The 22,205-nt window shown below is 39.5% G+C and overlaps 1 protein-coding gene across 1 annotated transcript; it reads left to right on the forward strand.

Annotated features, from left to right (window-relative positions):
- Positions 1 to 8,711: 8,711 nt before the first annotated feature.
- Positions 8,712 to 9,917, forward strand: ARL14 (ARF like GTPase 14). Its single transcript, XM_012526679.2, has one exon. It carries the CDS (start codon positions 8,823 to 8,825, stop codon positions 9,357 to 9,359), a length of 537 nt encoding a protein of 178 aa, XP_012382133.1. The 5' UTR covers positions 8,712 to 8,822; the 3' UTR covers positions 9,360 to 9,917.
- Positions 9,918 to 22,205: the final 12,288 nt, after the last annotated feature.

A 22,205-nucleotide genomic window follows, 5' to 3' on the forward strand; every position in this document is an offset into this window, starting at 1 on the left:
TAATCATAAGATATTGAGAAAGGGGTCCAGCACACAGTGATTTAAACTTTTAAGGGAATACTAATGGTGGTAATTATCAAATCTAAGAATTGCAGATTTTTCTAAATGTTAGCTAATACACCAAATTGTAAGAGGAGATGAAGAAAACTCACATGTATTGAGCATCAACCACAAGCCAGATTCTGTGAAAGGTATTTTTATATTTGTTATTTTACACAATATAAATATCTCACCATCCCTGTTTTTTATCATCATTTAACACCAAGTGCCAGAGGTTGGATTTGAACTCAGACCAAATGCTCTAACCATGTGAGAGAAAGAAAAGGTCTCCTACCTACCTTTGCATTGTTTCTGTCTTGGAAGAAATGGCACTTAGAAAAGATTTGCAGGATGTCAGAGTATATCATTCTTCAGCATCAATCTCAACTAAACTAAGAGTGACTGTTTTACATGTTCAGGAAGAGATTATGTTTTGGACACTTGTTGTAGAAAGACTTGAGATCTAGAATTTTTACTTGCAAAAAAAATAGTAAAATTAAGCCTTGTCTCAGTGGTAGTTACATGGGTGTTTCCGGCTTGTGATAACTCCCTGAGCCATACATTTTGGTTTTTGCATTTTTCTAGATGTATGTTTTACTTCAATTTTTCCGAAAGTTTATTTTTTAAATGAGAAAAAAAAATTATTTATAGGGAAAACAGGGGTGGTTCCTTTCTGCAAAAGTTAGGCAACACATACAACCACATGCTGATTTTTTTTCTCATCTGTGAAAAATAAAGATAATGAAAAAAGTTTCTACATTCTTCTAAGAGATAAGTTTCTTTGGTCTGTCAGTGTATGGTTGAACTTAGGGCTATTTTTAGCCTGCTACATCCATGATAAGAAATTAAAGAAAATGTTTTCCTTTCATTCTAATATTTAAAACAACCTTCCTGTGACACCACAGAGCTTGCCAGCAACTTTCTTGCAATGCTACCTTTATTTTCACAATAATAGCATGATGTATAGAAAACAAATGCTTGACCCTCCCTCAGGTTTAGCTCTAATAAATAGATATATCAATGTTTTAGGACACTAGGAAACAGTGTCAAAACATCTGTAGACTCTTTCATAAAAACTAACATTGAGAACCAGCAAGATAGTGGCAGAATAAGGAGCTCCTAGAGTCAGCTCCTGTTGCAGGATAGTTAGTAAACACCCAGAGCTGTCTGGAGCTAGCTGAAGCACCTGTTTGGGGGCTCCAGGAGGCCAGAAGAGCATCCTGCCACATCCTTGAAGGAAGGGAAGGAGGACACTGCACATCTGCGGAGAAGACTCATAAGTAAAGCGCACCACATCCCGGAGGTCGGTGCCCACTGGAGGCACAAGCCGCCTTAGGAGGTGTTCTGCAGCTGGAATTGAAAGCTCCACTACTCAAAAATGGGGGAGGAAGAGATGGTTGGGCACCAATTTCAGCTACTGATGCGTAAATTGAGCAGGCTAAAGTGTAATCCTGAGAATAGCTAAAGTTTGAGCCTGTCCAAGCCAGAAAAAGCCTGGTAGCTGCCATCTTAACTCTGTGCTTAGCACAAGGGGAAGAGGGGTGGACTGAAAATCACAGTGCTGGTTGGGACTGGCTTCTTTCACCCAGATCAGCCTGCAGCCCTAGCCTAGGCTTCAGCCCCACCTCTGGTGGGGAGGAGGTTGGTGGGCCCTGCACCAGCCTATCCAGGTAACTGCAGGTACCTTTGGCTGGCACAGACTGAAAATCAGAAGTCTACTGGGGCAACTGCAGTCATCTTGGACCCACACTGCATAGATTGCTGCCCACACCTGCAGCTCCATCCCTGCCCCAGGCATGGGAGAAAGGGACCTGAAGCTTCTAGACAACTACAGTCTAGGCCTGCACAACTTGGATTATTCCACACAAATGTGACTCTGTCCCTACACCTGGCAAAGGAGAAACTTGGAAGAAGTTTCATTGGTTCCTGGCACAATGAGGGCAGCTTGAACCTCCACATCTTACAGCACCAACTACATGCTTGGCTCCTACTGCATAACCAGAAAGAAAGAAAGAGCAGGAAGCCCTAAACTAAAGAGAAAAACTGCACCCAGAATAAATACTCTAGTAAGCCAGATGCCAAGACACCAACAAAAATTTACACTCCACACCAAGAAACAGGAAGCTATGGCCCAGTTAAAGGAATAAGATAAACCTCCAGATGACAAAGGAGTTGAGACAACTAATCATAGATGTTCAAACAACTGTCCTTAATAAATTCAATGAGATGGCTAAAAAGATTAAGGATATTAAGACGACACTGGATAAGCACAAAGAAGAATTTGAAAACATAAATAGAAAAATAGCAGATCCTATGGGAATGAAAGGTGCAATAAATGAAATTTTAAAAACATTGGGATCATATAATAGCAGATTTGAAGAGGCAGAAGAAAGGATTGGTGAGCTTGAAGAAATGGCATCTGAAAGTGAACATACAAAAGAAGAGATGAAGAAAAGAATGGAAAAAATTGAACAAGGTCTCAGGGAACTAAATGACAGCAAAAGGCATGCAAATATATGTGTCATGGGTGTCCCAGAAGGAGAAGAGAAGGGAAAAGGGGCAGAAGGAATATTTGAAGAAATAATGGTAGAAAATTTCCCAACCCTATTGAAGGACATAGATATCTCTGTCCAAGAAGCACAACATAATCCCATCTGAAAAAATCCAAATAGACCAACTCCAAGACACATACTAATCAGAATGTCAAATGCTGAAGACAAAGAGAATTCTGAGAATAGCAAGAGAAAAGCAATGCACAACATATAAGGGATATCCAATAAGATTAAGTGCTGATTTCTCACCAAAAACCATAGAGGCAAGAAGATGGCAGCCTGATATATTTAAGATACTACAAGAGAAAATTTTCCAGCCAAGACTCTTATAACCAGTAGGACTGTCTTTCAAAAATGAGGGCAAGATTAGAATATTCACAGATAAACAGAAACTGAGAGAATTTCTAAGCAAGAGACCAGATATTCAGGAAATAAAGGGTGTGCTAGAGCCTGAAAAGAAAAGACAGGAGAGAGGGGCCTGGAAGAGAGTCTAGAAATGAAGATTATATCAATAAAAGTAACAAAGTGTCAAAAGAGTGGTGAAAATAAAATATGTCTCAAATAGGAATAAACTTAATCAACGATGTAAAGCATGTGTATTCAGAAAACTGCAACTCAATGTTAAAAGAAATTTTAAAAGGCCTAAATAACTGGAAGAACATTCCATGCTCATGAATTGGAAGACTAAATATCATTAATATTTCAATTCTACTCAAACTGATATACAGATTCAATGCAATCCTGATAATAATTCCACCAGCATTAAAAAACAAAACAAAACCATGATCATCAAATTTATTTGGGAGGGTAAGGTGTCCTGAATAGCTAGAAACATCATAAAAAGGAAAAGCAAACCCTCATCTTCAGACTTTAAATCATATTACCTAGCTATAGTGGTAAAAACAGCATGGTCCTGGCATAAAGACAGACACATAGACCAATGGAATCAAATTTATGGTTCAGAAACAGACCCTCACATGTATGGTCAAGTGATTTTTGACTAGTTTGTGAAATTCATACAGCTTGGGCAGAACAATTCATTTAAAAAAATGTTGCTGATATACACAGCCAAAAGAAGGAACGAGGACCCCCTATTTTACACCTTATCCAAAAATTAACTCAAAATGGATCAAAAACCTAAAAATAAAAGCGAGACCATAAAACTTCTAGAAGATATTGTAGGAAAATATCTTCAAGACCTGGTGGTAGGTGGTGGATTTTTCAAGGAGATTAGAGGAGGACTTAGTGGACTACTGATGTTTAATGTATGTAGAAGTTTTCATTAGCTTTACTGTAAAAGTGTGGAAATGTATAGAGTGGATGATAACACACAGTGAGTAACAGCTAGTTTATAAATGGGGATGTGACTGAAAATGGTAGTCTAGGGATGTAAATGTCAATTGACAGAATACTAGGGAATAATCTAGGAACTGAATAGCACAGTAAACCAAGAGGTGGATGAGAATTGTGGTTGATGGCACAGATGCAAGCGTGTCCTTTGTGAGCTAGAGAAAATGTTCATCACTACTGCAGGGTGTTGGGAATGTGGAGAAGCATGGGAAAAATACACCTGAAGTGAATTACAGACTGCGATTAGTAGTAGTAATATAATATTCTTGTATCTATGCGAAAGATGTACTGTGGTTATAATGAGACAGTATGGAAAATGTGAGCCAAATGTACACTATGGACATGGTAACAATTGGATGATATTATCTTATCTGTAGTAAATGTTCCCCCACAGCCGTGGTATGTTAATGGAGGGGTGTTTTGGGGAATTCTGCATGATTCTTTTATAAGTTTATAACTTCTGTCACAAAAAATATATTTAAAAAATAATAATAGGGTGGGTTGGGGGGAAAACATACTGAATATAAGATAAGGACTATGATTAGTAGTAAGATTTTAACAATATTCTTTACTAATTTGTAACAAACGTCTTACGAAAATGCAAGGTGTTGTCCATGGAAGGTTGATGGATGGGACGCCTGTATGATGTTACACGTTTGCTTTGTAAGTTCACTACTTTTACTATATACTTAATTGTTTATCTATGTTCATATATAAATGATACAAAGTTAATAATAATAGAGTTGGTTGGAGGAAAAATATTTTGGTTAGTAGTAATATTTTGACAATGCTCTTTAATCATTAGTTAAAAAGGTTTAATAACAATGCACGTTATTGGTGGTAGGGTGAGTTATGAGAGTCCTGTATAATGTTATATATGTTTGTTTTGTAAGTTCACAACTATTATTATAAACTTATCGTTTATGTAAGTTTATGTATGAGTGATATACTTCAATAAATTAAAAACAAACAAAAAACTAACAGTGAAAAGAAAATAATTTTACTTCCTTTCACAGAAGAGAAAGTCATATTTTCATTCGATATAATACTCTCCCAGACAATTTAAGCCATTATTTGCTTGGCTATCCTGAAAACAAGGTACAGTTGGTCAAATGGGAAACAGTGAAAGCATATGTATATGATTATCCTCATTATAGCCAAAATAAAGTATGCCCTCATAAAGAACATATCATTGGGTTTAATGTGAAATAAATGTTTAACCCTTTTGTTTCTAAATTACTTGAAAAATATGGAGTTGGGGAAGTGCTCAAATGGTAGTGCAGAGTCACTCAATCCACCCTTGGAAATACAGTCTTATCTGTAGTAAGATAAGACATCTGTCAGCAAAGGAAGTGGACTTGGCTCAACTGATAGGGTGTCCACCTACCACATGGGAGGTCCAGGGTTCAAACCCAGGGCCTCCTGACCTGTGTGGTGAGCTGGCCCATGCGCAGTACTGATGTGCACAAGGAGTGCCGTGACATACAGGGTTGTCCCCTGCGTAGGAGAGCCCCACGTGCAAGGAGTGTGCCCCTCAAGGAAAGCCACCCTGCGAAAAAAGTGCACCCTGCCCAGTAGTGGTAACGCACACACAGAGAGCTCACGCAGCAAGATGATGCAACAACAACAAAAATACATTTGTCAGCAACTAACTTTTGCCATATTTGTGGACATTTCATTTGCTAAGCCAATGAAAATTAAGTTACTGAGATCACCACTGAATACTTTAGCATGGATCTCCTTAGAACAAGGATATATATGTAACCACAATACCATCATCGTGCTCAAGAAACTTAACATTGATAAATAATGCCCTCTAATATATAGTGCATATTCAAATTTCCTCAATTGCCATAATTTCCTTAATCACTATTTTATCACTTTTTTTTTTTTTGACACAGGCTCCAATCAAAACCCACACAATGCATTTAAGAGCAATGTAGCTTTTACTTTATAACACTCTTCCTCCTCCTTTTTCCAATTTTTCCTGTCTTTCCATGACATGGGCATGTTTAGAAAAGTCTAATTTTGTTGTCCTATAACATGGCCCATAATTTAGTTGTTTGACTGTCTCATTGTTTTCTCATGATATTTAAACATTTTTAATAGAAGAAAAGACCATACGTGCATGTACCATGCATTTCTGTTGCTTTTCCACGCCCTACCACATTTTCCCATTTCTAAGACTGCTCACACAAACCCTCACTTTCCAAATGACCTTCCCCCACCACATCTCTGCATGGCCTGGTTCAATATTCTACCTTCTCTAAGAAAATTTCTCTGATGTCCTCCATCCGGAAATAATCTTTGAATATCCAGAATATTTTAGCTTTTCTTATAGTACTTACAATTTTTAAACTTTGAATTATTTTATTTGTTCACATCTTTTCTTTTTTATAGATATATTTACTTTTGTAAAAATTTACACCCCCTCCCCCAGGTGATTCTCTTGTCTGTCTGCTCATTGTTAGCGTACCTTCTCCAGGAGACACTGGGAACTGAACCTGGGACCTACCACATGAGAGGTGAGTGCCCAACGGACTGAGCCACATCAACTCCCCATGAGCTACAGTGCCTCCTGGCTTGTGGCATCTGCTTGTTGCAGCAGGCACAATCTAGATCATTGTGGTGGAGACACTGTCTGCTTGCCGTCTTTTTGGAGGCACTGGGACCCAAACCTGGGACCTCCATGTGGTAGGCAAGCACACAAGGGATTAAACCACATCTGCTTCCCTGTTCACATATCTTTTACCTTCTCCACAATGAAAGCCACTTAAGTACAGGTCTAATATATCTGTGACCTTTCTGGAATCTAGTACATGGTTATTCACACAGTAAGTAATAAATACATATATTTGTTCAATTAATGAATGAAAATTACATCTCTGATTTCTGAGGTATAGTGAGTTGGCAAAGAACTTAATATTTTTATGAGACTGACGTGCTGCCTACTGCACTAAGAAGGTGCTTTAATATTTTTATAAACCTTTCTGGACCTAAAAGTCTAATTTTTTAAAAAGTAAATTTTTAGTTTTAATAAAAATACAGCACATATGTTATATGCCTTGGTAAAATTCTTTTACAGAGCATTTTGCTAAGCTCTGAAGGAAAGTTTCCAATATGGAAAGGTCATTTTTAGCTTTGGAAAATGGTCTTATGTTTCTCTGATAATTTCTCATCTGCATAGTTCTCTTCTTTCTATAACAAAGTTCTGTAAGTCAAATACTGAAACTACTGAATTCATTCTATACATCTATCTTTTTCTTTCTATCTCTCCTCTGCTTTCTGAAAGATGTCCTTAACATTGTCTTCCAACCTTTTTATTGATCTTTTTAAATTTTAGAATCATATATTTAATTTTCAAGAGCTCTATTTTTGTTTTCTCACTGGTCTTTTTAATAGCATCTGTTTCTTGTTTTATGGATGCTATGTTCTCAAATCTCTATGAAAGTATTAATTAGGATGTATTGAAATTTTTCCTCTGTTCCTTGCATTGCCTCTTTTTTTAAATCTTTTTAAAGCCTTCTTGTTAGTAATCTTGGTCTCTCTCTCTCATTCATATTGAAGGCATATTATTTATTAATAGGAACCTCTGTGCACTGAAAAGCTGATTGGGAACTTTGTAAATGTGAGAGCAAGGTCTGCCAACTGCCAGGTTTACTATAGGTTAATTAAATGGTGAGTTAGGCATTTTGCTGTGGGAACTCCCAACTCTCAAAACATAGAGGTCTTTTTTTCTGAGACCATTCAATTTCTTTAGAAAGTAAGCCTTTGGGTTTTTGCCGGGGAATTAAACATCTGGCTGCTGAATGGTCACTCAGCAGAGGTGTATGTTTTCCGTGCCTTATTCAGATTTTTAGTTAACCCTGTTCTTTTACCTCCTCCCTCTGCCATACCTGGCAACTCTTGTCTATATCCCATACATCAGTACTCCAAGCCCCAGCTTTACCCTGCTGCATCAGTTACTACTCATCTTCCATGTGTTTTCCATCTTCTAGAATTTTGTTGAATCTCTCACCCTCTGATGACCTCTTATTGTTGCTATAGGTTTATATGCTCTTTTTATTCTATCATCATTTTGGTGGAATCTTAGGAAAGAGAGAAGATAACGTGTATTTAATTTGCCATCTTTAGCTAAGCTCTCTGCTTAATTTAAAAAGTGTTTCGTACAAACCTCTCTACTATAAATTTGGTCTTGCGACTAGTATAAATTGTCTGTCTAGAAGATGAAAGAAGCGATTCTCCTGGTGAGTACAGGAGTAAAGTTCAGGTAATCTTGATGATTTAAAGTTTCCCACTGAGTAATGTGGACAAGGGGAAAGCACTTAAGATACTGTGGAGGACATTGTGAGATAAACTCTTCTGATTTCAGAAGGCTGGTTACTTATTTACAACTGAGATAAGACAAAGGGTCAAGTAACTAGAGAAATTCTACAAATCACTTATAATGTTAGTTTTCATCTAGCTGCAAAACCACACTCCTATGCATGACTGACCCGTCAATTCCAGATTCCTGGCACCTGAAAGAGAACTAAAATGCAGCATCACCCAGGCAGGCCCCTCCTAAGCTCCACTCACGCTTAAAGAATTTCCCCTGGGAACTACCATGACATTGGCCAGTTACTCATGCCACAGATCCCTCTGGATTGGCTGAGACATCAAATAAAGCACTGTTTGCACACAATCAAGTTGATAATTTACAACATAAATGCACGCAGGTGCCTATTCTTAGACTATTACATGAAGTGTTTGCTCCCTTCTTTCCTCCTAACATTTTCATGAAAGAGCCAGAGAAGAAACATTATCACTGGTCAAAAGGAAAGGAGAAGGAAGAAAAGAAGGAGGAAGTGGAGAAGAAAAAGAAGGAAAAAAAATCCTAAAATGGGTCTGTTGAGTTCTAAAAACTCCAAAGCAAAGGAAGCCCAAATTCTTCTTCTGGGACTTGACTCAGCTGGGAAGTCTACTCTCCTTTACAAATTAAAACTTGATAAGGATACTACAACCACCCCAACAATAGGTTTCAACGTGGAGATGATTGAGTTAGAAAAGAGTCTTTTGCTCACGGTCTGGGATGTTGGAGGACAGGAAAAAATGAGAACAGTTTGGGGCTGTTACTGTGAGAACACCGATGGGCTGTTGTATGTTGTGGATAGCACAGACAAACAACGACTGGAGAAGTCCAGGAGAGCGTTTGAGCACATTTTGAAGAATGAACACATTAAAAACATTCCTGTGGTCCTACTAGCCAACAAACAAGACAAACCTGGAGCTCTGACTGCTGAGGACATCACCAGACTGTTTAAACTGAATAAGCTCTGCAGTGACCGGAACTGGTATGTGCAGCCCTGCAGTGCCATCACAGGGAAGGGGCTGACTGAGGGGCTCAGGAAATTAAGCGAATTTGTGAAAATCACATGAAATCAAGAGGAGATACTTTCGCATTCTTCAAGCAGAAATGAGACTGTGAAAAAGATCCAGAAGTGAAAGAGACACTGATGAAGCTGAATGTGGTTGTTTTTTTTTTTTTCATGCCAAATGAGAAAAGCAAGTTATTGTGTTATTATATTGGCAAACTTTCTGGAGATGTTATTTCACCTGAATTCAGTTAAACGACTCAGAATATGATTTAGAAAATATTTATTTTTAGCCAAGCACTTTAGTAAACTATGTGGTAATGATGATTGAGCAGTGAAAATTTTATAATTTTGTTTAACATGTTTGATGAATCAGGATAATCATATTCAGGACCAGATAAATTATTGCTTTATTAATTTTGTGTGACTATTAGAACAAAGCATAAGTGGACTGTGTTTACAGAGTCAGGATTCAGATTGTGTTCAGCTGTTACAGGTATTGAATTTCTACAATGCTCCTATGTAACAACTGGGTGGTATGAAAAATGAACTTAAGTTATAGAGAGGAAAAATTTTGATGCTAACATTTTGTAAATTCCTACCCCTTAAATAAAGCTCTTCATCTGGGTTCCTGCCAGGTCTTTGAAATCTATTGCTGGAAACTTCCTGTAATTACTTAATCAGTGAACTCTGGCTGTTTATTTACCCAGAGGTGGTACTTTCCCATAGGGAGACGTTTTTATCTTAAATCTTTGGGAATCAGGGTATAGCACAAGGTGTTTAGAAGCACAGAGGTCTGGGATTAGAGCTCAGCTCTAGTCAGTAGTCCCAAGAACTGTTTCAGTGGAATTCAATTTAAGTCATTACGTGGTGCTTATGTACAGCTCACTGTACTAATCAAACAGGAAACAGACTCAGACTTTGCTCTCAGAGGCCTTGCAATTCACAGAGAAATAACATAAAAGCTAGTAGATAGTAGGGCAATAAGAGTTGCATGCTGTACAGAAGGGGAAACTTCTGACTTAGGGCAAACAGGAAGGACTTTATGCAGACAGTGGTGTTTGAAAGGTCCCTCAACTTCCCAGGAAAGGGCGAGTTAGTCATTGGAAGTTCCCATCACTAGGAGACTCTCTAGAGGCCTTGTATGTGTGTGTGCTGGGGCGGTTGGGGAGTGAAGAGGAGGAGAAGAAACTAAAGATTGAATTGTAATTCCCTTAAGAGCTCAGAACTATCAGGGAAGTTCTGGTACTGACAGACAACACTCTTTCATCCCACTCCAGCCCCAACAAGGCTCCTTTAGGCTAGAAGCTAGCCTCAAGCTTCCATAGCAGCCTCTGGGATCAAGTCCTAAAGCTGCAGAGGAAAATATAGGTACAGTAGACCTATATTCCTGGATTACTTTCATGGTTGTCTTTTCCCATCTTACTCATTATTTGTTCAACAAAGATCTGAGTACCTACGTCTGGGCTACATAGCAGGGATTCAAGTAATCAAGTAGGCATGCATATAATAGTAGGTACTGTTGGTGGAACACTTCTATGTGCCAGGTATTGTGTTTTCATACATCATCTAATTTACTCTTCACAACTACCCTGAGGAATAGGCATTTATTTTAATTTTATAGATGTAGGTATTGAGGCAAAAAAGGTTAAACCACCACCACCACAAAGTAACTATTTGGTATTTTAACTGAGAAGTGGCAGAGCCACAATTCAAACTCATCCAAGGCCTGAGCTGTTAACTGCCAGGCTATAGCTGACAAAAAAGGTATGTTCTGTCTTCAATGAGCTTAAAACCGGCAATTAAGAAAAAACCAACAGGCCAACATGTATTGTTTTTATAATATAAGGTTATTTGAAAAAAATAAACCAGGCAGAATAAGTAAAGTGCTATAATAGGGAGATAAGAAATATGCTGAAGTTCTGTGGCAAAAAGAGAGTTTCTGATTTCAGGAAGCTCTCAGGGAGGTGACAATGTTAAAGGTTTTATAGCAGAGTTTTCTCTAAGTTTCACAAAATGATTAAAACTTCAAATACACATCTTCCAAAAAATAAATTTTATATTTATTCTAATATTTAATCTTATGTAAAAAATGCCATGATCCCAATTTGTAAAGTCCACATATCTATACACATATACCTATACTTACATAGAAAATATGAAATACACCAAAAAGCTTGCCTGGTTGTGTTATAGATGACTAGAATTCCTTAGGGTTCCTCAGTAGTTTCCAAGTTTGTACAGCGAGCATGTATAACTTTCATAGTCAGGGAAAAAGCATTATTTTTAAATAAGCAGTTTAATATTCATCGCCTGTATAAAACATGAGTAGACAATGCATGGCCCTGGGATAGTCATTTCAAATGCACTGATTTAAAGTAGTAAGAAATTCTTTCAAATAACAGAAATATTGCAATGTACAGACACCTGAGGGCACTGTAACCAAGTTTTCATAATTTAAGAAAAAAAGCAAAACCAAAAAACAGCTAACATTTATTGAGTGCTCACTCTAGGCCAGGTTCTATTCTAAGCATATGTGTGTGTGTGTGTATATATATATATATAATCACCTCATTTAATCCTCAAGAACTGAGATTAACATATTAACTCTACAGGAAAGTACCATCATCATTCCCATTTATACCACAGAGATCTGAGACTCAAAGCCTCACAGCTACCTAAGATTGTGAAATATGCTTACTGTGGTATTTTGTAAACAATTACACAGGTACTATGGGTTGTTCGATGAAAATTCCATACTGTACCTCTGTGCAAAGGTTTAATTCTCCCTCAAGCCATGTCCTACTTCACATTCTCAAATGATCTACCTCCTATCACAGTACTCAGAGTCTAAGAAGAGCTAGGAAGCAGAGAATGGATATTTAACTAAATTAAGTTTTTCATCAGAAACACATCATAAAATTATAGAAAAATTTGAAGACAGGGAAATAAAACTTTTAGTTTTCTTCAGTATGTATATATATTACATATTTACCATATTTGATATTGGATAATTTGCTTTTTTGATGTATCATCCACATTACTATATATCTTTACATGTTATACTTTCAGAGCTATCATTTTTCAGTGTTATATCATTTTAAGTGAGGTAGATATAACATAGATTATTTAACTATTCCCTTACTATTGGCTATTTTGGTTACTGCAAATTTTGATGTTGTAAGTAATCCAGTGAAAAACTTCCTCATGCAAGTATTATCCCCCCATAATTAGCCCTTCATCCAGCAAACACTGACTATCTAATAAGCACAAGGCAGTTAGGCATTGGTTGGGTTTAGGATTTTCTCCCTAAGATACTAATAGTAATTGAGGGTTGAAAAGTGAGAACAATAGTACCTCAATGCACTATTGAATTGCTTTATAAAAGGACATCATGTTATTCTAAAATGGATTCTTTAAAAAGAAAAAGAATGAAAGGTTTAAAACTTTTTAATCAATAGAAATGATTATAGCATTATGTGAAGATATCATATAAGTAGATAAATTTGGCAGAGTTCAAATTATTTGTCAGGAAAAGTTAATGCCTAAATTTATAGTTTTTTTGCCTAATTATGACTCAAAATCCAGACATTATAAAATATTAAGTTGGCTACATAAAATGAAAAAAAAAGTTGTGGCAAACATCACAAAACAAAGTCAAAAGACTTTGGTCAAATTTGAGATAATGTGAGCATCAGAAAAGAATATAGATGGTAATAGATTATAACACACTGAACGAGTAACAAAAAATGAAGAGTCCATAATAACATTTACTTAAACATTTAAAAGGAAAAGAGAAAGGTTTGGATGGAAAGGAAAGCTCTTTTACACAAAAAAGTAGGAGTGATAGAATCAGTAAGTCCCCATATTGCAACTGCAATATAACTGACCCTGGGACAACACTTATTTGTATAACAAGATCACAAGAGTCAAGGGTTTCCTGTAATAAATTCTGGCGGAATATGCTTGATGATATATGAGAGAAACTATGAGGTCTTTACTTTACTATGCTTTTTCCTTTCTCTCTAAAGCTCAAAGTCACCATTTACAAGTCCATATGAGACAGATCCTCTTTCCTGACTGCAAATTCTTTTCACCTCTTTTCATATGTCTACAAGGTATATCGGAACTACTTGCTAAAAGTAGGAAGAAAAAAAATTCAGGGGAGAAAAAGATCCTGATCCTGATTAGTTTGTTGAACCAAAACTGTCAGAACAGGTCGAGTCCCATCTCCATCCTAAAGTGTAAGTTTTTCAAGCAAAGTAAAGTCTTCCATCATCCTCTTCTTGATCTCTAAAAGATAATCATGGGGTCCATAATAACACTGCTCCAACTTAAGATAGAGTCTCCACATGTCATATATACACATTTCATCCTGTTATGCTTGGGCAGTTCAGTATTCATCTGTTGTCCAGGTATAAATATTAATAGTGATTTCTTCAACTATCAAAAGTATCTCATCTTGGACCATAAATTATATGCTTACTCTCCTTCTGGGAGACCCATGATTCCTTTTGGGGAAGTTTTCATTTAACTGATATTAAGGGGTAAATACCAAGCTAAAGAGATAAGCAACGAAAGATTTTGTGGATTTTGGCAGGCATAATGCCCCCCTCCCCGGCCAAAGATGCCCATGTTCTAACCCCTAGAACTATGAATATGTTACATTATTGACAAAAAGACTTTGCCGGTGTAACCAAATTAAGGACCTTGAGAGAGTGAACTTATCCTGGAATTTCCATGTGGGATCCATCTAACTGTATGGGTCATTAAAATTGTAAAACGTTTCCCAGCCGAGCTCAGAGTTAGAGGGTAATGTCACTATCGAAGAATCATCAGAGAGTAGCAAAGCAATATTGGTAGGTTTAAAGATAGAATAAGGGGGACAAGAGCTGAGGAATGTGGGCGGAGTATAGAAACTGGGAAAGACAAGGAAGCAGATTGTCCCCTAGAGCCTCCAGAAATGAATTCAACCCTGCCAATATCTACAGGACTGTAAAATACTAAATTTGTTTTAAGCCATTAACTTTGTGACAATTTGTTATAGTAGTATTAGAAAACTAATACATAGAACTGACAGCATTTTAAACGAGCCCTGAAGGAGCCAATGAGCTATCCCTTCATTTAACAAATATTTTACTCCTTATATGTGCTTGACCCAGTGGTGAAGAAGATGGACTGCTCCTGGTATTTACAGCCCTAGAGAAAGGCAATCACTGAAACATGTAATTACGATTGAGTGTTCTCAAAGGATCAGGAGAGCGTGGTATGAGGAATTTTACAGGGATAGGATAGTAAAGCAGGACATGCAAACATAGATGTAGGGAATTCCAGGTTACAGGTACGGCATGGCCAAAAATTCAGGCAGAGGCTTGAAAGCATATGGAAAAATAGTACAATTTGGCTGGACCAAAAGATGGATGGAGTGAGTGGGTTGGGGAATAGAACACAAGTACAGTTTGGGGCCAGGTAGTAAAAAGCTTAGAATGACATATTGAGTTTGGACTTTATCCTTCAAGCAACGGGGATCTTCAAAACATTAGTAAGATACTCTTTTATAGATAAGATCATTAATTATTAGACCATCGAGAAGTCAGCTCTGGTGTGTAATCTTCTGCAAGTTACTTCTCTTCTCCGGGCCTGTTACTTCCCTTTTAAATGGTGAATACCACCTACACCGCGGGTTGTGAGGCTTCCGGAGAGTCGGGGAAAGGCGGAAGCATCCACGACGCGTGTGCATCTGGAGCACGCCGCCCTCACCTCTCCTCACAGCGGCCGCGGTGCAGGAACAAGGCATCTGGTCCCGCCCCCGGTGCGCAGCACGGTGGCCTCACGTCCCTCCACTCCCTGTGGCCGCCCGGAGCCGAAAAGGGGAGAGCAGTGACTTGACCCTATTCGTGTTCCGCGCGGCGTACTGAAGTCACGCTTCCCTACTCTCAGGAGAAAACCTACAAATCCCAGGGGCACGAGAGCGAGCGAGGTCTGCCAGCGATCCGCGCGGCGCACTGACGTCACGGTTTCCCGGCTTGCGCTGCGCGCTGACGTCTCTTAGCCGGCAGTTAAAGTGCTCAGGGTCGGAAGCTGATTTTCTGGAGGGATTGGCGGAAAGCTGTAGGGGTGGTGCTTGCAGGGAGACAGCGAAGACATTAGCCTGCAGAGAATAATGGATTAGGAGGACGTGGCTGGATCGTGGGGGCTGAGGAAGGGGAGTAAATTGAGATGCACCTGACGGTTGCAGTGAGACTGCAGTGGGGATTGGGTAGTTCCCTAGAGCCGTGTAGGCCTGTTTCCTAAAGGGGTAATGGAAAAGCAACAGAACCTCTAATCCAAGATTCCATAGTTATGTATATGTGTTGTCTCCACTCATATCTCATTCACTCTTTAACCCATTCCATCTGCTAAACGATAGGTAACTAAAAACGGTCAAACCACACAGATATTTGGATTATACAAATATAAGGTGCACACCTGCCGAAGAGTTTGACACATTGACTAATGAAGCACCGTTCAAACGTTAACAACCATTCCAAAGATAATTCCTAAGAACCACATAAATAGGCTGTAAGATATTCTGAAAAGAATTTACACCCCCTCTTCCAGTGATTCAGCAAGTTCTTTTGACTCAACTTCCAAAATTGGATTCATTTCTTCATTTTGAGGAAAACCGTTTAGTCTGAGTCCGATATCTGTGGATAAAACGAGTGCCTTCCAATTGGCTTCCTCCCCCAAACCCATTCTCTGCATCTACTGGAGTGATCTTAAATAAACCAACAAATAAATAAACTGGTTTATGTTGCTGCCCTTCTTAAAATTCTCCAGTGGGTTCTCCTTTGCATAGACATTTAAATACACACTCCTTACCTTCCTTACAAAGCCTTCTGTGCTCTAGCCTGTACTTCTCCAATCTTTTTTTTTTTTTTTTTTTTAACCACCCCCTCTTTCCACTGTGCTCCAGGACACTGCTTGGAATGTGGTTTCTCCTAAATTTTGCGTTGTGACTCCTTTTTCATCCTTCAGATATCAGCTTGAATATTGTCTTTTCTGGAAGTCCTTCCCAGATCCTCCAGTCTGTAAAGTGGCCAATCAATCGTCCTACTTAAAATTTTAATTCTTTGTAGAGCCATTATGACTGATACACATGACCCTGGTTTGCTTATCTATCGCCCTATCCTCCCACGCGCCCCAAAATGTGAGTATGTAATTTCCTTGAGAAAAACACTGATCTGTGCTTCTCACCGTTGTATACCCAGTTGATAGAACACAGTAAGTTCAGTGTGTTATTCATCTCCCAGTTGGGGCCTTATCATTTAAATTAAATGGTTAATTGTCACAACAAAAGATTAAATTATTTAAAACAAGTGTCTTGAGATATATTTACAAAATAGTTATTTTACTTGAAAAATACTTTGGATTAGGGAAAAATGGGTGTAAAAATACTTCACGTATTTGATTTCCATAGGGTAATATTGAAGATCTTCTGTAGTACTAGAGAACTTCTAGTACTACCCTTTTTCATAAGGATGTAGCAATCTTTTCTTTTTTCAGTTGTGTTGATGGAGAAATATCAAACTGAGCTGTAAGGCAACAAAAGCATTTATCTGGGGTCTTGGAATTGAAATTCTGGAAACATAGATTCAGGGTAACAACCCCAATCTATTCCACTTCCAGGCAAGGGTTTTTAAAGAAAAAGAGATTATATAAATTGTTTGTGATTGGTAGATATTCAGGAAGCTGTAAATATCCTTTATGTTAAATAGTTCACTGAGTTTTTTATTTTGTAGTTTATTTCTGGTGTCCAGATGTCCTTAGGATTTTGAGGAACATTGTTGCTTGTGGCTATGCATACTTTGTCAGTTCATGATATCTGACTGAGATTTGCATAAGAGTAAAGTCCATTTTAAATATCTTAGCATAGTAATGCTATTTTGTTTTATTTCTTTTTCAGGTGTTTAGATGGTAACCTAGAAAAAGGAAATCTGAGTTCATAATCCAGTCTAAGGTCCTTAGAGTGAAACTAATAAGACTTACTGGAGGTCAGATTTGACTTCGGTCTTTCAATATAAGTAGAGGTTAGCCAGGTGAAAAGGAGAGAAACTGACACTTTAGATAGAGGTGTAAATTTGGGTGTGTTCTGGAGACCTAAAGAGTAGTTCTGAATGTCTGAAATATAAAGTGTGTGAGATTAGCTGGAAGGGGAGACAGGAGCCAAATTATCAAGGGTCATAAAACTGAAGAGCTTGGATCCTGTTCCATGTGAAAAACTAAGAGATTTTTTTTTTAATATATTTTTAAAAATTTATTTCTCTCCCCACCCCCCTCTCACCCCCATTGTCTCCTCTCTGTGTCCATTTGCTGTGTGTTCTTCTGTGTCCTCTTGCACTCCTGTCAGGTGGCACTGGGATCTGTATCTCTTTTTTTTGCATCAGCTCTCCATGTGTGTGGCGCCATCCCTGGGCAGGCTGCACTTTTTTTGCGTGGGGCGGCTCTCCTTGTGGGGTGCCCTCCTCGTGCATGGGGCACCCCTATGAGGGGGACACCCCTACGTGGCACGTCACTCCTTGCATGTGGCAGCACTGTGCATGGGCCAGCTCACCACAAGGGCCAGGAGGCCCTGGGCATCGAACCCTGGACCCCCCCATCTGGTAGGTAGATGCTCAGTCAGTTGAGCCACAACTGCTTCCCCCAAAAGAGATTTTAAACTGAGTTGTGACATGATCCTCTGTTGTTAGGGATATTGTAATGAATAAAACTGTGACTAAAATCACACATTATATGATTACATTCATAAAAAATGTCTAGAACTGAGGCGTGTTAGTATAGCGATAGAGGGAAGGTGGCAGGTCAGAATAAAGCCGTTAACAGCTGGGACCCACCTGATCAGACCCAACCAGAAACCCGTTGAGTGAAGGCTGCCGCTTGAGAATGCAGCTGTAACCCTTACAGTCGACAAACTAAAGACACTGGTCATGAGGTCTCATTTGAAACTCCAGGGCTCAAAAGAAGGCCCAGATAACTCTGAACAGGAAATCCTCCCTCTTGGTTCTCCTGAAAGCTAACAGGTGAGCATAGAAAGGCAACCAATAAGGACAGCAAATAGCTGGGTCCCTCCTTTATATGGTGATGCGGAAGGGGGAGAGGCCTTAAAAAAGCCTACCCCGGGGCCCCATGTGCACATCTCACTCTGGAGCATGCCTGCATCCATGTCTTGGGTTTGTACTCTCTCTTTTCTTGTTTTTTTTTTTTTAAAGATTATTTATTTATTTTCCCCCGTTCCCTCATCCCACCCTGCTGTTTTTGCTGTCTGTGTTGTCTTCTCTTCTCATTTTCTTTCCTCTAAGATTGACTGGGCTTCGATCCTGGAGACCTCTGATGTGGAGAGAGGTTCCCTGTCACTTGCGCCACCTCAGTTCCTGGTTTCTGCTGTGCTTCACCTTGACTCTCCCCTTGTCTCTCCTGATGCGTCATCATCTTACTGCGTGACTCACTTGTGCAGGGCACTGGCTCACCATGTGGGCACTTGTGCAGGCAGTCATGCGGGCACTGGCTCACCACGCGGTCACCTTGCACGGGCACCGGCTTGCCACGCAGACATGCTCTCTCTTCTTTTTTATCAGAGGGCCCCAGAGATCAAACCCAGGTCCTCCCATATGATAGGCGGGAACTCTATCACTTGAGCCACATTCGCTTCCCTCTTTTCTTGTTTCTCAATAAATTTTTTACTCGCTTGCTTACTCTAGGACGTGTCCTTAAATTCCTTTATGCGACATAGCTAAGAACTAGAACACAGAACGTTCTGCTAACATATTTTGGCAAGCCAGCGAGGAGACAGAGAGGCGAGTAACACTCCTCAACACCAGATGAAGACTGGTGAGTCAAGGCTTTTAATCAGAGCCTGTCTGTGTCTTCTTTTGTTTTATTAGTGAGGCCCAGAGATTTGTTCCTACCTCAGTCCCCTGGAGGCCCTGAGATTCCTTTTAATCCATTACGTCTGGGGCCCCTGAGGCTGTTTGCTTGCAAGCCACAGAACAGTCAGTCTTCTGTCTTCTTAATGTGCTTCTTAATGTCTGGTTTAACTGCAAAACTCCGTTCTTGGCAGTGGCCATAAGTGAGCTCTATCTCATGGCTACTTCCTAAGTCCTCTGCAAAAGTAAGCCAAAAAGAAGGGTTCCCTAGCCAGTCTCCTTCCTAGGGAGGAAGTCCAACGTGGTAGCTTTGGTCTGGTAACAGGACCCAGACATCTCCCAAGACCTCTAAGGCTCTGGAGACATCCAGCAAGCATGATTCCCTTCCCCAGAACACTGGGATGGCGAGCAGGGCTCCTGACCACCAGGATGCTGAGGCAGCTAGCAATTTCCATTCAGTCAGGCCTAAAAGCGGGATGCCACTAAGACGGATGGACTCTAGAGAAGAACAGATCCTCCAAGGAACTCATTTTATTAGCCCATCTGCCTCGGATATCTGTGGGAAGCTGCAAAAACTTTCCCTGGTTCCCCAAGCTTCCGTGAACTCCCTTTTAAAAGCAGCCTTCACAGTTTTCAACGATCAAGGCTGTGCCGCTGAGGAGAAACAGGTAAGGAGGGGCAGGTGAAGGACCCAGGTATAGGCTCACTTTTTAATTGACGCTGTTAAAGGCAACCACATGTCAGGGCCACCCAAATTCAGGCTTCCACATTAGCAGGAACCTGCTTCAAGTGTGGAGAGGTGGGCCACTGGAAACGTGGCTGCCCCAAGCTGCCTTGCCACCAGGCCTTGCCAGGGCCTTGCCCCAGGGCCCAAGACCAGGTGTGGCTCCCTGGTTGACACTACGAAACATCAACCAGGAGGAGCCTTGGTGACCCTTGATGTGGTGGGTGAAACTGTTTACTAAATTAACATGGGAGCGATTTACTTGGTCCTGACCTGCCACCCTGGACTTCTCTAGCCTCAGTTGTTGCTAATATGGGGAGGGAATGGGGAATCAAGATCTAGGCTATTTGCTAAACCTCTCTTGTAGAATAAGAAACCTGCTCATAATCAGTTAAGCAGTATTCCCTCAAAGAGGAAGCTGTTAAAGGCCTCCCATCCATGATCAAAAGGTTCTTAGAGAATGACCTCCTAGTTCCTTGTCAATCTCCTTGCAATACTCCAATCCTTCCAGCAAAAAAGGCCACAGGACTTTACCCCTTGCAAAAGGTAGCTAATGGGGACGCAGCTCTCAGAGCAGCCCCGATTCATGTCTTGCTTGCCACAGGGCTTCCCTTGATCCCTCAGCTGTGTGCCTAGCAGCTGCCCTGGGATTTCCCTGGAGGAATGCAGCTGAATGTTTCTGATCAGTTTTCTGCTGTGGGTGGACACTGGGTTATTTGTGTGTAGGTGATTCTAAAGCTTGGTCTTTCCCTTCGCTAAGTAAGTGTACAAAATTCTTCTGTTCTAATTCATGCTTACTTTAACTTAGTCTGCTCATGCCTAGGAACTTGTAAATCAGATTTGGAGTCTGCCTGTTACAAATTGGATAATGGTGAAAGGTAACCTGAAAATGAGTCTTTATATTTCAATACTATCTTGCAAATGAATTTGATGTATACAAGAAATCACAAATGGAATTAGTTCAACTGCTGGAAAAGTGGAAAAACTTAGCAACATTAATGTTACTAATAAAATGGTTTAAGTTATTTAGTTAATAAGCAAAAGTGACCAATTTTTTTAGGAGGTACTGGAGATCAAATCCGGCACTTCATACATGGGAAGCAGATGCTCAAACCACTGAGCTACACCTGCTCCCCTCCCAATTTATTTGAAGCGAAAATTTACTAGAAACTGTAACTGTGAGTTAAGATGAAATCATTATAAAATGCCTTTATATTATAAAATAGCAAAAGGATAATATTTGGAATTGCTGAAACTGCTGGATTTAGCCTAGATCTACTGTGATGGTAATTCTAAATTAAAATTACATTTGTTCATGGTTACTTCAAATCAAGCCTACCCTTTTGTATGCTTGCTATTGTCATAGTAATCCTAAACTGAATTTGCCTTTGCTTATGGTTATTTTATGACTAGCTTGCTAGCTTAACCGTTAGACTTAAGCTATTGTGATTGTAATTTACCTTTGTTTTTGGCTAATTTACCTTTGTGTTTGGCTACTTTACCTTTGTGTTTGGCTACTTTACCTTTGTTTTTGGCTACTTCAAGACTAGTTTCACCATTATGTATGCTTGTTATAGCAATGGTAATTCTAAACTGAGCTTGCCTTTTGCTTACAGTTGTTTCAGGACTGGCCTCACCATTGTGATGGTAACTGCTCTATTCTCCCTTGTTTGAATCCATGGTAACTTCTGTTCCCCATGGTTTGAGGGAATGCAAATTTGAGACATCCTGTCTCCTGCTCTTCCACTGGCATTAATAACCCTGCTTTTCCCCATGACTACATAGGTGAGACCCCACGACTTTTCAGGAAATTGCTGCCTGGTGGAATCCTTGGCCCTTGATGTTGGACCTCCTCTCTTCCAGTCCGGCAGTGGCCCAGGTCCTGTTATCTCTGAGGACTGGGAAGTGAGCAACCTCCCACCTCAAGCATAAAGGATCCTGAATGCAGCAGGTCCTGAGAGAAACCAGTTTTCCTTGAGACTTCAATGACCTCAGTGAGTATATACTGGAATTGGCATTGCTCATCCAAGGTCTGTCAAAGTCAAAATAGGAAATAAGCAAAGCTCTGAAGTAAAGGAAAATGTTGTGGATTTTATTTTAAAACATTGCGAACAATTTGGTTATAAGTCAATATTTAAAAAGAACGAAATTATTGCGCAAAACTACATGGTCACAGTGCAGATTAGAATAATCAGAAATAGCCTTGAAAGAGATCTTTTGAATGTTATTTTACTGTTAAACTTATTTTGAAAATTATAAGTAACTTTAATGAGTTGTGTGTTTT

This window comes from Dasypus novemcinctus, chromosome 4, assembly GCF_030445035.2.
Source record: "Dasypus novemcinctus isolate mDasNov1 chromosome 4, mDasNov1.1.hap2, whole genome shotgun sequence".
NCBI classification, from domain to species: Eukaryota; Metazoa; Chordata; class Mammalia; order Cingulata; family Dasypodidae; genus Dasypus; species Dasypus novemcinctus.

Excerpts from the sequence above, each read along its gene's own strand:
- ARL14 (XM_012526679.2), top strand. The coding sequence starts at position 8,823 with ATGGGTCTGTTGAGTTCTAAAAACTCCAAAGCAAAGGAAGCCCAAATT.